Raw genomic sequence first — 14876 nt, forward strand, 5'->3', positions numbered from 1 at the left:
GTGTCCTGCTGCGGCTATGTAGATGAAGCACTGGACTGCTACCCAAAAGGACAGTGGTTTAAATCCACCAACCACTCCTTGGAAACCCTATGCAGGGTTGCTATGAATCAGAACCAACTTAAAGGCACTTAACAACAACATGGTTATGTATGCCACATGACCCTACCCTTTAATCTTTAGGAAAGAAAGCAATCATTCCCTGAAACTGCTGTATTTGGTCCCCCTGTAGTTCTGGCTCTTTGTGATGTCAGTCCTAAAGGTCACATCAGACCTGCCTCAACTCAAAGTCCACATCAAGCATGGGTAATACTGGGCTGATAGTATACAATTTAGTGCTTGTTCTCAATCCCATCCATCTTAAATATGTTGCTGTTATTGTTAAGTGCCATCGAGTTGATTCTGACCCATAGCTAACCTGTATAAGGTTTCCAAGGAGCAGCTGGTGAGCTTGAACCGCCGACCTTGCAGTTCAAACTGACTTTGTGGTCTAGTGCATTTACCCACAGTGCCACACCTAGACTCCAACCTTAAATATAATAAGATATAAATTTCTGAGATATAAAAAAAAAAACAACCTTAGATATAACAGAGATTAAACAAGCAAATTAGGGAGCAGATATGATAAAAGAGAGATGCCAACCTGTGTGGAGATCTCTGAAGAACAAGGAAGCAGAAACTGAAGACAGGGTACCATCCTACAGAGCCAACCAAGAAAAAAAACTGTCCCCTATGGTCAGCACCCTATGCTCTGCATTTGGATTTCCAGCCACCTAAACTAGAGAGTCCTGGTGTGGTGCTGGAGGCTAAGCACTGGACTGCGAACCACAAGGTCAGCAGTGTAAATCCAACAGCTGCTATACAGGGGCGCTATCAGTCGAATTCGACTTGACAGCACTTAACAACAACAACTAACTGCAGGGTCAGTACTTCAAACCCAATAGCTACTCCTCGGAAACCTTATATAGGGTTCCTATGAGTCTGAAATGACTCAATGGCACTTAACAACAATAATAACAAACTGTGAAAATATCAATTTCTGCCACTATATGTGGTATTTTGTTAAAGTCACACTATTTGATTAAGACATATGGTAGTGGTGGTTATATGCCATGGAGTCAGTTCCAAGGCTATAAATCTTTATGGGAGCAGAAAGCTTCATTTTTCTCCTATGGAACTGCTGATAGCTTTAAGGAAGATATTGGGTTTGAACCTTTCCGTTAGCAGTCCAGTGCTTATCCTACAGCACCATAACAGAACTCCTTTAATTTAAATCAATTAAAATTATAGTTCCTCAGTCTCACTAGACACATTTGAAGTATTTAATAGTGATGATTTGGCCTCATATTAAGCAAAGATATAAGACATATCCATCATTGCAGAAAGTTCTATTGGAAAGCACTTGTCTAGGTGGTGGTGTGGGGTTAGAATTTGGTGGCTAACTGTAAGGTCAGCAGTTCAAACTCAGCAGCTGCTCCATGGAAGAAAAATGAAACTGTCTGTTCCCATAAGGATTAACAGTCTCAGAATCCCTATATTGGATTTTTATGAGTTAGAATCAACATGATAGTAACGACTTTGTTTTGTTAATTGTTATTGTTTTGTTTCTGGTCTAGCCCAATAAGAAATTTTTATTCACATATAGCAAATTATTTCCCCACATGAAACCCTTTGTTAAAGAGTGTGGTGCCAACCATCACCTAAAGTGAATTCCAGAAGGCTTAGTGAGTATACAGAGGCTAGAGAGCACACGTGTTGTGAAGTTTCCAAGGCTGGCTATTAGGATGGATCCCCATATTAACCTTATGCTAAGGTTAATATTTTAGCTCTGGAGTGTACATCATATTTTATAGTTGTTATTATTTTTGCGAATCATACCCAAATGATCGAGAAGTAACCAAACCACCGTTATACTTAGGAGAATATCTGCGTATGTATGTTTTTTAAAGGTGTGGCAATACTTCTACCAAAAAGTATAACAAAACTGCAAATTGTTTCCAGTACCAGAACAAGAATACCTAAACCAAAAACCAAACCCACTGCCACTAAATTGATTCTGACTCAGTGACCCTACATAGGGTTTCTGAGACTATAGATCTTTCTGGGAGCAGATAATCTCCATCTCTCTCCCATGGAGTTGCTAATGGTCTTGAATTGTTGACCTTGTGGTTAGCCCAATACTTAGCCTACAGTACCACCAGGATGCCTAGAATGAGAATTATTGTTGTTAAGTGCCATCAAGTCAATAGTGACCATGTATAGGGTTACCGAAGAGCAACTGTTGGGTTTGAACCACTGCACTTGAGGTTAACCATCCAGTGATTGCTGGACTGCAACCTGGTGTGCCAGGTTGTTGTTGTTAAGTGCCATCCTGTAGTAAGTTTCTTAGACTTTTTATATCTTTCTCCCATTGAGTGGCTGGTGGGCTTAAATTGCTGGCCTTGTGGTTCGCAGTCCAGTGCTTACTTTATGGAGCTATAGTGTTCCTACTCCAAGAGCAGGAGGCAATAAAATCTTTGTAATTTTTGTGAGGGGTCCTGGGTAGTGCAAATGATTTTTGTGCTCATTTGACAATGAAAAGTTGGAGGTTCAAGCCCATCCAGAAATATTTTGGAAAAAGGGTCTGGCAATCCACATTTGAAAAATCAGCCATTGAAGCCTCCTTGGAGAACAGTTCTACTCTGACACACATTGAGACACTGTGAATTGGCACAGACTCAACAGTAACCGAAGAAGAGAGATTTTGAAAAGAAGTAGAGTCTACACAACAATGGACTCAGTACGATTTAAATGAAACCAGTTCTATGATGAAATGAATCCCTTTTGTGACCTATTGCCTTAGTTGTTTGGAAAAATATTTTAAGAGATTCTTTTCCCCTTAAACCCTGATAGATCATTAAATTTGCCCTAGTTCTTTGGAGAAACTACTTCCAGGTTACTTTCTAATCTAGAGGATTATTACTTTTGTCCAGGAAAGAAACTAATCTCCACAAACAGAGAATGTTACTTTTGTACAAAACCTGAGTTGATTGATTGGCTCAACCACAATCTTGCAAGGGATTGGTTAATTTACTATTCACATGATTTGGCAATCCACCCAACAGGATTAAGTGATTGTGACTCAATGAGAGGATTGATTGGCTCATGATCCTGCTAGGAGGCTTATGCTTTGAAATTGGCAAGGAGTTTCTTACATAAAAGTATCTCTGTTGGTACAGTGGATTAAGCATTGGGTTGCTAACCTAAAGATTAATGGTTTGAACCCACCAGCTGCTCCTTGAGAGAAAGACGAGGTAATATACATCTGTAAATATTTATAGTCTCTGAATATCCTATGGAACTTTTTCTATTCTGTCCTATATAGGGTTAGTATGAATTAGAATGGATTCAATGGTAATGGGGTTTGGGGTTGCTTATATAAGCAACCAACCCCATAGAGACTTTAGAGGCAAGGAGAGATGTCATTGCGGATATCAGGTGGATCTTGGCTAAAAGCAGAAAATACCAGAAAGATGTTTACTTGCGCATTATTGACTATGCAAAGGCATTCAACTGTGTGTATCATGACAAGGTATGGACAACATTGTGAAGAATAGGGATTGCAGAACACTAATTGTGCTCATGAGGAATCTGTACATAGACCAGGAAACAGTCATTCAAACAGAACAAAAGGACACTGAAGGCTTAAGATCAAGAAAGGTGTGTGTCAGGGATATATTCTGTCACCATATTTATTCAGTCTGTACAAAGGGCAAATAATCCAAGAAGCTAAATTATATGAAGAAGAATGTGGCATCAGGACTGAATGTAAACTCATTAACAACCTGCCGTATACAGATGATACAACCATGTTTACTGGAAACAAAGATCCCTTAAAAGATTTACTGATGAAGATCAAAGACCACAGCCTTCATTATGGATTGCACCTCAGTGTAAAGACAACAAAAATCCTCACAACTGAACTAATAAATAACATCATATTGAATGGAGAAAAGATTGAAGTTGTCAAAGACTTCATTTTTCTAGATCTGCTGTCATCAACACTTAGAGATGCAACAGTCAAGAAATCAAAAGACGTATTTCATTAGGTAAATCTTCTGCACAAAACCTCTCTAAAGTGTTCAAGAGTAAATATATCAGTTTGAAGACGAAGGTGAATCTGACACAAGCTATCGTGTTTTCAATTGCCTCACACACAGGTGAAAGTTGGACAATGAATAAGAAAGACTGTAGAAGAGTTATGATGTTGGAGAAGAATATTAAAAGAACCATGGACTTCCAGAAGAACAAGCAAATCTGTATTGGAAGAAGTACAGCCTGAATGCTCCTTACAAGTCAAGATGGTGAGACTTTGTCTCTCAGACTTCAGACATTATCAGAATGGATCAGTCCCTGGAAAAGGACATCATGCTTGGTAAAGTGGAAGGTCAATGAAAAAGAGGAAGCCCCACCCCCACCCCCAATGAGATGGATTAGCACAGAGGCAGCAACAATGGACCCATGTGTGATAATTCTGAAGATGGTGCAGGTTGAGGCATTGTTTCATTCTGTGAGTATAGGGTTGCTGTGAATTAGAATCAACTTGATGGCACCCAAGAAAAAGAAGACGAACTTGGAGCAGAGCAGTCTGAACTTGAGGTCCTCATGAGGGGAGCCTTGAAAAGAGCTTTAATACAGGCAAGGGTCATAACACTAGAGAGGGCAAGGAACTCAAGTAACCTGGTGGCAGAACAGACAGGAAGGGGTCTGATAACAGAGAGCCAACAGCTGCTGCTAGGAAAATAAGTGAGCTGAGCAAGTTGATACACAGATTAGAGGCAGAGAAGCCAAAGGCAGAGGGGAATGCATGACCAAGAAGGGCATGCATGGCTGTGGGGGAGCGTGTAAGGCCAAGAGAAGGGCTGCTTGAATGTCATATGGCTGTAAAGGGGTAACTAACTAGTGTGACCACGAAGGGACTGCTAGTCAAGAGCATCTGAGACAGCTGTCTTGTATTGAATAAGGAAGAGATGTGCTCTCAACTTCAGGGGAATCTTCCAAGTCTTTCCTATTTTTTCTGATTCAGTTTCTGAGTTGTTCCTGCTGTTCCTAAGTTGTATCCTATAACTTTTCTAATAAATCATGTATCTTTGAGTATGGTGAGTTCTATGTGGCAATTGCAACAAATTATCCAACTCAGCAGAGAAGTACAAAGTGTAGGGGAAATGGTTGGTGCCAGAAATAGTGGAAGAGGTAGAGAGTATAGGTATATCTCACCTACACCTCACAGGAACCAGCTTTGAGTTGATCTTATCCCTTGTGGATTTAGACAGGCCATCTAATAATACATAATACATGGCATTCAGTGCACATTATGGTACAGTGTTTTCATAACAGAACAAACATTGCTTCAGTTATAACTGGGCTCAGTAAGGTTCTTCAGGAGGGCCTGCTAGTCTGCTGTCTGGGGTTATTGTGCACAGAAATTTGCAAGTTTGGGTAGACCAAATAGGAGGTCTTAACTAATTGGACACTGAGAGTAAGACAAATTGGAGCTGATGACAGTGTTGCAGTAATTGTGCACACCCAGCAAGGTGCTACCTGGAAAATCCATGAACACAGCTACAAACATGTTTGTTATTTTCACTCTTATTTACTTTGTTCTGGAGACATATAAACTGACAATGTGTATATATGCTTAAAATAGTAGGTTTGTCCCATTTGTAACTGATCTAAAGGCAGATATTTAAGAGTTCAGAGATAATAAAAAAATGATTATTTTACATAAAATGTGGAAAGAAATGGTCTGCCTTTGTGTCTAATATGGTGTTTTAAAATATTAGTTACATTTTAACCAAGTGAACTACTCCCAGTAATATTTTTTTCATATTTTTCATTTCACTTTGCAAAAAACATAAACCCAATTTTAAAACCAACACCAATTTCCATCTAATCAGTTCCAATCTGTGGCAATCCCAAGCGTGTCAGAATAGAACTGGGCTCCACAGGGTTTTCAATGGTTGATTTTTCAAAAGTAGATTGTAAGGCCTTTCTTCTGAGGCACCTCTGGGTGGCCTTGAACCATCAACCTTCTGGTTACCAGTTGTGTCAATCAGCTATTTGCAACACCCAGGGTCTCCATGAATAAGAAATCTACATATACTGCTATATCCACCCAATGGGATATTGTTGTTGTTATGTGCTGTGGAGTCGGTTCTGACTCATAGCGACCCTGTATAGAGTTTCCAAGGCTGTAAATCTTTTCAGGAGCAGAAAGCCTCATCTTTCTCCCACGGAACACCTGGTAGTTTCAAACTGCTGACCTTGCAGTTCACAGCCCGATTCGTAACCACTATGCTACCAGAGCTCCTTATTAACAGCATTTTAAAACAATGTGCTTGGAAATTTACTTGAGACTGATATGTTTGTAAGATGTATTATTGAATTAAAAAATAAGCATACTGCCTTTTTAAAATTATATGACACTGTGGAAAAGTCAATAAACTATAGAGATGATATCAAACATCAGCGGATGCCAGAGGTTCAGGGGAAGGTGGGAAGGTATGACTTGGTAGAGAACAGGGCATTTTTAGGTCCATGAAATTGTTCTATATGATACTACACTGGAACATGAGATGATGAGTTTGTCAAAAGTCGTAGAGCTGTACAACACACAATAAACCTTAATGTGAATTGTGGACTTCAGTTAAAAGTTACATATCCATAATGATTCATAGAGTGTAACACATGCACTCACCAAATAATAGGAGAAACATATTGTAGACAGGAATAGGGGTATACAACTCTGTCGTTTCTGAACAATTTTTCTGTAAACCTAAAATTGTTCTTAAAAAAATGATTGGGGTTTATTTTATAAAAGAGGTCAGTTGTAGACACAATTTCACTAAAAAACATCATTGCAAAATCATTATGTATACTTTCTATGGTCATCTATTAATTTCCACCCACACGTTTGTGTATAGAGATACAGAAAAAAATTAGGAAGGATGCACAACAAATTAGTGATGTGATGCTTCTGGGGAATGGGATGAGGCCTGGGATGGGAAGTTGGATGTGGTGAGAACTCTGGCCTTATCCCAATGTTTTGATATTTTAAAAGCGAATTCACTTAGGGATTTTTTTTTTTTTTTAATAGTTAAAAGCTAATTTTGAAATAGATACTAGTAGTTCCCAATAGGAGTTCTGGTGTGGCACTGCAGCAAAGTGCATTGGACCACAAGGTCTGTTTGAATTGTAAGGTCAGCGGTTCAAATTTACTCAGCTGCTATGAGTTGAGCCAACTCAATAGCACTTAACAACAACAACAGAGCTCCCGATAGCTTGAACAAAAATTTATAATGTAAAGATTAGTTTAACTACTCTTGATGTTGTTGTTGTTAGGTGCTGAAGAGTCAGACTTGACTCTTATGGTTTCTGAGGCTTTAAGTCTTCATGGGAGCAGAAAGCCTCATCTTTTTCCTACAAAGTGGCTGGTTCTCTTAATATAGATGCTACTATTTTAAATCCTTCTAGAAATATTAGCTTGAATTCCTTCAAGTACAGGAAAACTTAACTCTTGCTTATTTATCTTTAATTTGCTTTAATGTTGTAATTGTGGATAAGATTGGAAAAACAAAAACAAAAAACATATGTTCTCTCAATTAACCAGATATTGAGAGAGATGCTCTTACTCAAATAATTGCATCTGTATCTAGTCTTTATCTCTAGGTAGCTGGTGTGGTGCTATAAGATAGGCATGAGGTCAGTGATTAAAATCCAACACCTGCTCCTAGGCAGCCCTGTACATGGTTGCTATGTGTTGGAACCAATTCAACAGCACTGAACAACAATAACAGTGATTTTAAAAATATATTATTCTTGGTATCATTTTTATTTTTCAAATTTTCTAAAATAAGAAAATGTTGATTTTCTAATAATATAATAAAAAGAAAGCAGAAAAAGCTTTTACTTATACTTAATATTTTTAAATGCTTGTGTTATAATTGTTCTTTTCTTATTTTTCAGGTCATGGTACGACATAACCGCATAGAACTTCTCAACCATCCTGTTTGTAAAGAATATTTATGTATGAAATGGTAGGTATTGAGTAGTATTTCCTTTGTATTAATGCTTAAATTTATGTTTAAAGTTTTCCAAATGTACTATATTTTAAATTTAGTAACATGTCTTCCAAGTTTACCATGTTTTAATGGTTCAGATTTACTTTAACAGATGACTAGGGAAGGAAATGGGTCACAATGGCGAATTTGGATAGTAAGAATACTGACATTGTTTTTCTTTGGCATCAAATGCAATATTTTAAGGGGAAATCATCCTGTAGGACATGAAGAAGCATTCAAAAGCCTGTAGATCACTGGGTGGTGAGGTGAGAGGTCTGAGCTAGGGAAGGACATGCAAATTGGATTCTGAGTAATGGACCAACCAAGAGCTCAGGATTCCCATTAACTGGTGAAATACGTCAAGCAAGTCATGTTTTCTCAGAAGTTGAGAATTCTTTTCTGAAAAGGAAAGAATTAGAAGATCTTCTTGGCTCGAAAGTTCAGTGACTACAGCAAATAGATTTCTGGGAGAGATGACAATCACTTGTTCCACAGGTATTGTGTAAATATTTTTGTTTGAAATGGATCAATTATAATGTGGTTATTTTCTTCCTAGGCTGGCTTATGGGTTTAAAGCCCATATAATGAATTTGGGATCTTATTGTCTTGGTCTCATACCTATGACTTTGCTTGTTATCAACATAAAGCCAGGAATGGGTTTCAACTCAACTGGAATCATCAATGAAACAAGAAATCATTCAGAAATGTTAGACACCAAGGTATTTTCCATTGGTTTTTATATTTCAAATAGTTAAATAAAAGTTTAAAGAACGTTTACTTGTATTTAGGAATTCTGGTGGTATAGTGGTTACGAATAGGGCTGCTAACCTTAGGTTCAGCAGTTCAAAACTACCAGCTGTTCCGTGGGAGAAAGATGAGGCTTTCTGCTCCTGTAAAGATTTACAGCCTTGGAAACCCTATACAAGGTCTCTATGAGTTGGAACCAACTCTGTTGCACATAACAACAACAACAACAAACCTATAAGAAACCCACTGCTAGGAAGTTGACCCTATAGAGGGTTTCAAGACTAAATCTTTATGGGTGCAGAAAGTTTCATCTTTCTTCCAGAGTGGCTGGTGGATTTGAACTGCTGACCTTGAAGTTAGCAGTGCAGTGTTATCCTATAGTGACACCAGGGCTTCTTAATATTTATATTTGAAATACCAGGATTTTGATTATGCTCAGTGTTGTATAGAATTTATATATGGTACCCTGTACCTCTTAAAATTATTTGTGGAATGAGAAGGAATAGAAAAGAACTATCTGTAAGTCAATTTAATAGTAATGAACACATGTGAAATGTTAGCTTAAATGCTAAATGACTTAAATTTAAAATAGGTCAACAGCACAATAGATTTGTGGTTACTAGGCACTGGAGGCAGGAGAAGATGAGAAGTTACTGCTTAAAAGGGACAGAGATTCTTTTGGGGATGATGAAAAACTGTAACTAGATAGTGGCAATTGTACAACATGTACTGAATGTCACTGAATTGTACAACTGTGCGCTTTAAAATGGTCAAAAAAAAAATATATATATATGTATTTTTCACAATATAAATAAAACAGGGTTACAGATTCATATTCTTTTAGAATTAAATTGTCAATTTTTGAACATCTTTTAATAGGACATTACAATGAATATGTACTATTTTGATATTTGTATCTGCATCTGTAATTTTGTGTTTAAATCAAACGTGGACAGTACATAGAAAAAAATGAAGCAAAAAAATAGTGGAAATTATAAAGAATTTAAAGGTGTTTTGATATATATATATATATAATAACTACTTGTCTTACATTTCTTTATTGTTTCAGAATTCCTACGCTATAAAAGTCTGTATGATATTAGTTTTTTTATCAAGTATACTTGGATATTGCAAAGAAATAGCCCAAATTTTCCAACAGGTACTAAATATGTTTTATATTTCCAAATAGCTTAGTATACAGAAAATTAATTGTTTAATTTTATTTGAAGTATTATGTCAGAATACGCTCCTCAATTTAGCTAATATATAGACTAGAAATACCTAGCATAATCTTTTCAGGACATGAAAATCATACTATTTTAGTAACTTTATTTCATGTTTGAAAGAGAGATGAAATATTTTTATCAATTTTTAATGAGGCTGTCTGACTACAATGTTCATTATGATTTATTTTTGTGCATTTCTCTTATTTTATTTTTTATATTTTATTAACACAGTAGTTGGATTTTTAATTTGACCATTTTGAATATAAATATTTATAAAGGACCTGCTTGGCCCAAGATTGCATTTCAAAGAATTTGAATTTATTTTTTAAATTCAATTTATTTTTTAAATTGAATTTATTTTTTAAACATCAATGACTTTCTTTTTTGGAAAAACTATCAAGTCACCATAAAATAATTCTTACTTGACACTCCATTTTTCCTAAATGGGTAAACCAAGCTCAGATCAGACCTGAAAATTATGTAAATTATGTGGCCATCTTTACTTTGGTTGAGTAAGTGGCACTGGTCTTCTGTTTCTCATTGTGGTACGTTAAAGTCTTTTATTTCTTTTTATTTGTATATGTTTTGTAACTGGTATTTTTTTCTGAGTCATGTTCTCTTTTACAACACCTCATTTCCTGCAGAAATTTTCCTTTTTACATCAAATAAGCATATAGATATTTGGATTAAAGAATGCTGACTATAATAATGTCGTGCATTTATTACTTTGTATTTCAAGTTATTTCATTTATATATGCTTTCAGTTAACTGACTCGATTCTGAGAGTTAGGCTGTATCAATCTATTCTATCTAAATGATTTTGGAAAGATTGTTTAATCTCTCTTGATATAATTTTAATTTCTTAAAACAAGATTTGTAGTCTAGATTAAACTATTAAACTATATGGTTTCCTTATCATATTTGATTTCTGCCTTTTCTTATTGATGTTCAAATGGTCTGTTGTACAAGAAGTTTGATGTCCAAAACATGAAAGCTTTATAAACATCATTTTGATTTGCTCTCATTTCTTACAATACATGTCTCAAACCTCCTTAGAAACAGATTGAGCTCCTAGGTCAGGTTTAGTTCATATATTTCTTAGAAATTCATATGCATGTGTTCCTATGGACAGGAAGGTCCCAGGAAATACTGAATCATCTTTTAGTCCTAAAGAAGTCTCCTTAAAGTAGACTGGATCTCTATAGGGAAACCTAGAAACTTGTAAGATGTCCTTAATCATCAAAATCCCCAAGTGATGGGTCAACAGAAGTACACTGGGCCATTTCCAACTCTGATTGAAAGTCAAGCCCAGAATGATAAGATTGGTCCCCTGGCTTCTCTTCAGCTGACTGTAGTGCCAGGAAAAAAAAAAAAAAAAAGTGTTACTGGTTGCATATAAAACCATCTGTAAGATGCCAGGTGCTTACATGTGGTAATTCTTCTATCTTTTCAACCCCAGAAAATGAATTACTTTGGGGATTATAGCAATGGAGCTGAATGGATTATCTATACAACCAGCATCATTTTCGTGTTGCCCTTGTTCATTAGTATACCAGCTTATGTGCAGTGGCAGTGTGGAGCAATTTCTATATTCTTCTATTGGATGAACTTCTTATTGTATCTTCAGAGGTAAAACCAGATTGAATGAATTCTACACCCTTTACACATTTTTAATATTAAAATAAACACTACTAGAAATGATTTATATTTCTAACTGGCTTATTGATCTTTTCCTAGTTGCTTTAAATTGTGAAGATGTCTTTTATAACCTATTAAGGAAGAAGTTGGTTCGGGAGTTCACAGTTTACACTAATATTTCTAAACATCAGCACTATTGATATTTTGGGTCAAATAACCCTTTCTTGCGGTGTCCTGTCCTGTGCATTGTAGGATATTTAGTGACATTTCTGATCCACTAGTTGCTAGTAGTTTGATATCCAGTTTTGACAGCAAAACCTATCCCCAAACTTTGCCCAATATTCCCTGGGTAGTAAAATAGTCAACCATTGGACTAGACAAACCTAGGTTAAATGTGGAGAGGCCTTGGGAATATTAAGGGTCGTTAATCTTATATCAAGGAACTCTGGTAGCGTAGTTGAGCTGTTAACCTCAAGGTCAGCAGTTTGAAACTACCAGCCATTCCTTGGGAGAAAGATGAGGCTTTCTGCTCCTGTAAAGATATATAGCCTTGGAAACCCTTTACAGGGTTGCTATGAGTCACAACAGACTCCACACACCTCCTCCCCCACCACCACCACCATTCTTGTATTATCACTTGGTATTATTTAGTGAAGTGTTTTTGATAGTTCATGTTCCGTTTACGACTTTTGGGAAAACTACTCAAAATGAAGTGATATACATAGGGAAAAAAAATGACCTGGTATGGAAAAAAGTCATACCAGAAAGATGTTTAACTGTGCTTTATTGACTATGCAAAGATATTCGATGGTGTGAATCTTAACAAACCACTGATAGTGTCATGAAGAATGAGAATCACAGAACAGTTCATTGTACTCAGGAGGAACCTGAATACAGACCTAGAGAAATTCTTCACAACCGAACAAGGGAATACTGAATGGTTCAAAATCAAGAAAGGTCTGCCTTCAGGTTGTATCCTTTTACCATATGTATTTAGTTAGTATGCCAAGCAAATAATCCAACAAAATGGATTATATGAAAAAGAATGTGGCATCAGGGTTGGAGGAAGACTCATTATCTATCTGCAATATGCAACTGCAAAACCTTTGCTGGAGGCAAACTTACTTAAAATACTTACTGATTAGGATCAAAGGCTACATGTTTAGTATAAACTGTACCTCAATATAATGATAATGAAAATCCTCACAACTGGTCCAATAAATAACATAATGATAAATGGAGAAAAGATCAAATTTGTCAAAGACTTCAATTTGCTTGTCACCATAACCAATGGTCATAGAAGTAAGTCAAGAAACTAAACAAGGTATTTCTTTGGAGAAATCTGTTAAAGATCAAGATGTCATTTTGAGAACTAAGGTACAGCTGAGCCATGTCATGGTATTTTCAATTGCCTCATATGCATATAAAAGTTGAAATACGAATATGGAAGACATTAGAAAAATCAACACATTTGAAGAATGGTGTTGGGAAAGAATATTGAAAGTATCATGGACTGCTAGAAAGAGAAGCAAGTCTGTCTTGGGAGAAATAAAGCTAGAATGTCCCTTACAATCAAGGATGGCAAGACTTCATCTCTTGTACTTTGAACATGTTGCTAGGAGGGACCCGTCCCTGGAGAAAAACATCATGCGTGGTGAACTGGAGGGTCAGCAAAAAAAAAAAAAGAAATACCCCAAGCAAGATGGATTAACACACTGGCAACAACAATGGGCTCAAACATAACAAGTGAGGGTGGGGCAGGACTGGGCAGTGCTTCATTCTGTTGAACAAAGAGCTGCTATAGTCAGAACCAACTCGACCACAACTAACAACAAGGATGACAACATTAAAAAAAACAAGTCAGAGAATTTAATTCTTGAGGGAAAAAGAGATTAGGCTACTGTCTTAGGCTGAGTTCGCTAAAGAAGCAAAACCAGTGCAATTAAGTTGACACAGAACCTCAACTCTAAGTGCTATCATACATTTAACAATTGCAAAATATTTTATATCATATTGATAGTAATCGGATAAAAGTTACCATTCACATTGTATTAAAGAAGAAACTTTGAGGAAGTAACTCACCAAAGATCTCAAGTAATAAGACATAGGCATTGAACGGGTCTTTGTGATGCCAGAGACTGTGCTTTTCCAACTGGATCATCAGTATACTTGTATCATGGACACAATGACCTAGAGTGGAGGCAAAACCCTCAGGGGAGGATGTGGCATGCAGGAAGAGCAGTGGTCTGGAGGTCAAAGGGTTACAAGTCAGACATTGTCGTTCCCTCACTCTGCCATTTTCACTGGCCATGGAACATTACTGGAGATCTATGGAAACTTACTTTCTGAGATTTTGAAGTCCTTTTAAGTTTTATAATCTTGCAACTCCCTCTTTTAACAATTCATCTTTGCCAAAAGAAAAGTAAAAGTTCAAGTTTATGGACAGTTGGCATGTGCAACATCTATCCAAAGATTTCACAATGCAGAGTGCTGGGGGAAAACAGAAACAGAAGAAGGCTGTGAGATGAGTGACTAGAAACCATGCTACGTGCTGTACTCTTATCGGGGCCTTCAGTACATATGTTCATGAAATCAACCCCTACTCAGTGCATCACACATTCACTTCTAGTTCTATTATTCTTTATCAGGTAGTTGGTAGAATTATTTTATATCAGGAAACATTATAATCTTGGGTAGCATTATTATAGTTTGTTAATCATTTTACTATAATTTATATATTTTTATTTCTAAATATTTTATTTATCTATTCATTATTTTGATATTATAAAAATGTGCATTTTTATCTCTTACTTGAGGAAAGCCATATATAGTAGCCAAATGGTAAACTTATTAAATATAAAAATAAACAAGGAGAAACAATTAGGCATGTTTGAATGGGCTAAGTGGGACAGAAATAAAGAATGATGTATACACAACCTTGGAACTACAGGGCTTTTAGATACAGAGATTGAGACATGGTTGGAATGGGAAAAAGGGGGGAATAATGTTAAGATGATTGGCTGTCTTTTGAATCTTGGTATTCCTTGCATTATAATATAAAATAGTCACTGGAGGGGGAGAGAAAGGAATAGTCAGAAACAACACCATAGAAAGCTTTTAAGTCCGTCTTCTGCCTATAACTGATTGGAATACCTAAAATGGGGCTACA

General features: G+C 36.4%; 1 protein-coding gene across 1 annotated transcript in view; it reads left to right on the plus strand.

The window, feature by feature from the left end:
- The window catches only part of TRPA1 (transient receptor potential cation channel, subfamily A, member 1), a 116536-nt gene that overhangs the window by 86281 nt on the left and 15379 nt on the right, over positions 1 to 14876 (plus strand). Inside the window, exons 20-23 of the mRNA XM_006860071.1 lie at positions 8002 to 8072; positions 8653 to 8815; positions 9913 to 10002; positions 11529 to 11698. Coding sequence (XP_006860133.1) covers positions 8002 to 8072; positions 8653 to 8815; positions 9913 to 10002; positions 11529 to 11698 — 494 coding nt within the window. The remainder of the gene's footprint in view (positions 1 to 8001; positions 8073 to 8652; positions 8816 to 9912; positions 10003 to 11528; positions 11699 to 14876) is intronic.

The sequence above is a fragment of the Chrysochloris asiatica genome, unplaced genomic scaffold (genome assembly GCF_000296735.1).
Source record: "Chrysochloris asiatica unplaced genomic scaffold, ChrAsi1.0 scaffold00036, whole genome shotgun sequence".
NCBI classification, from domain to species: domain Eukaryota; kingdom Metazoa; phylum Chordata; class Mammalia; order Afrosoricida; family Chrysochloridae; genus Chrysochloris; species Chrysochloris asiatica.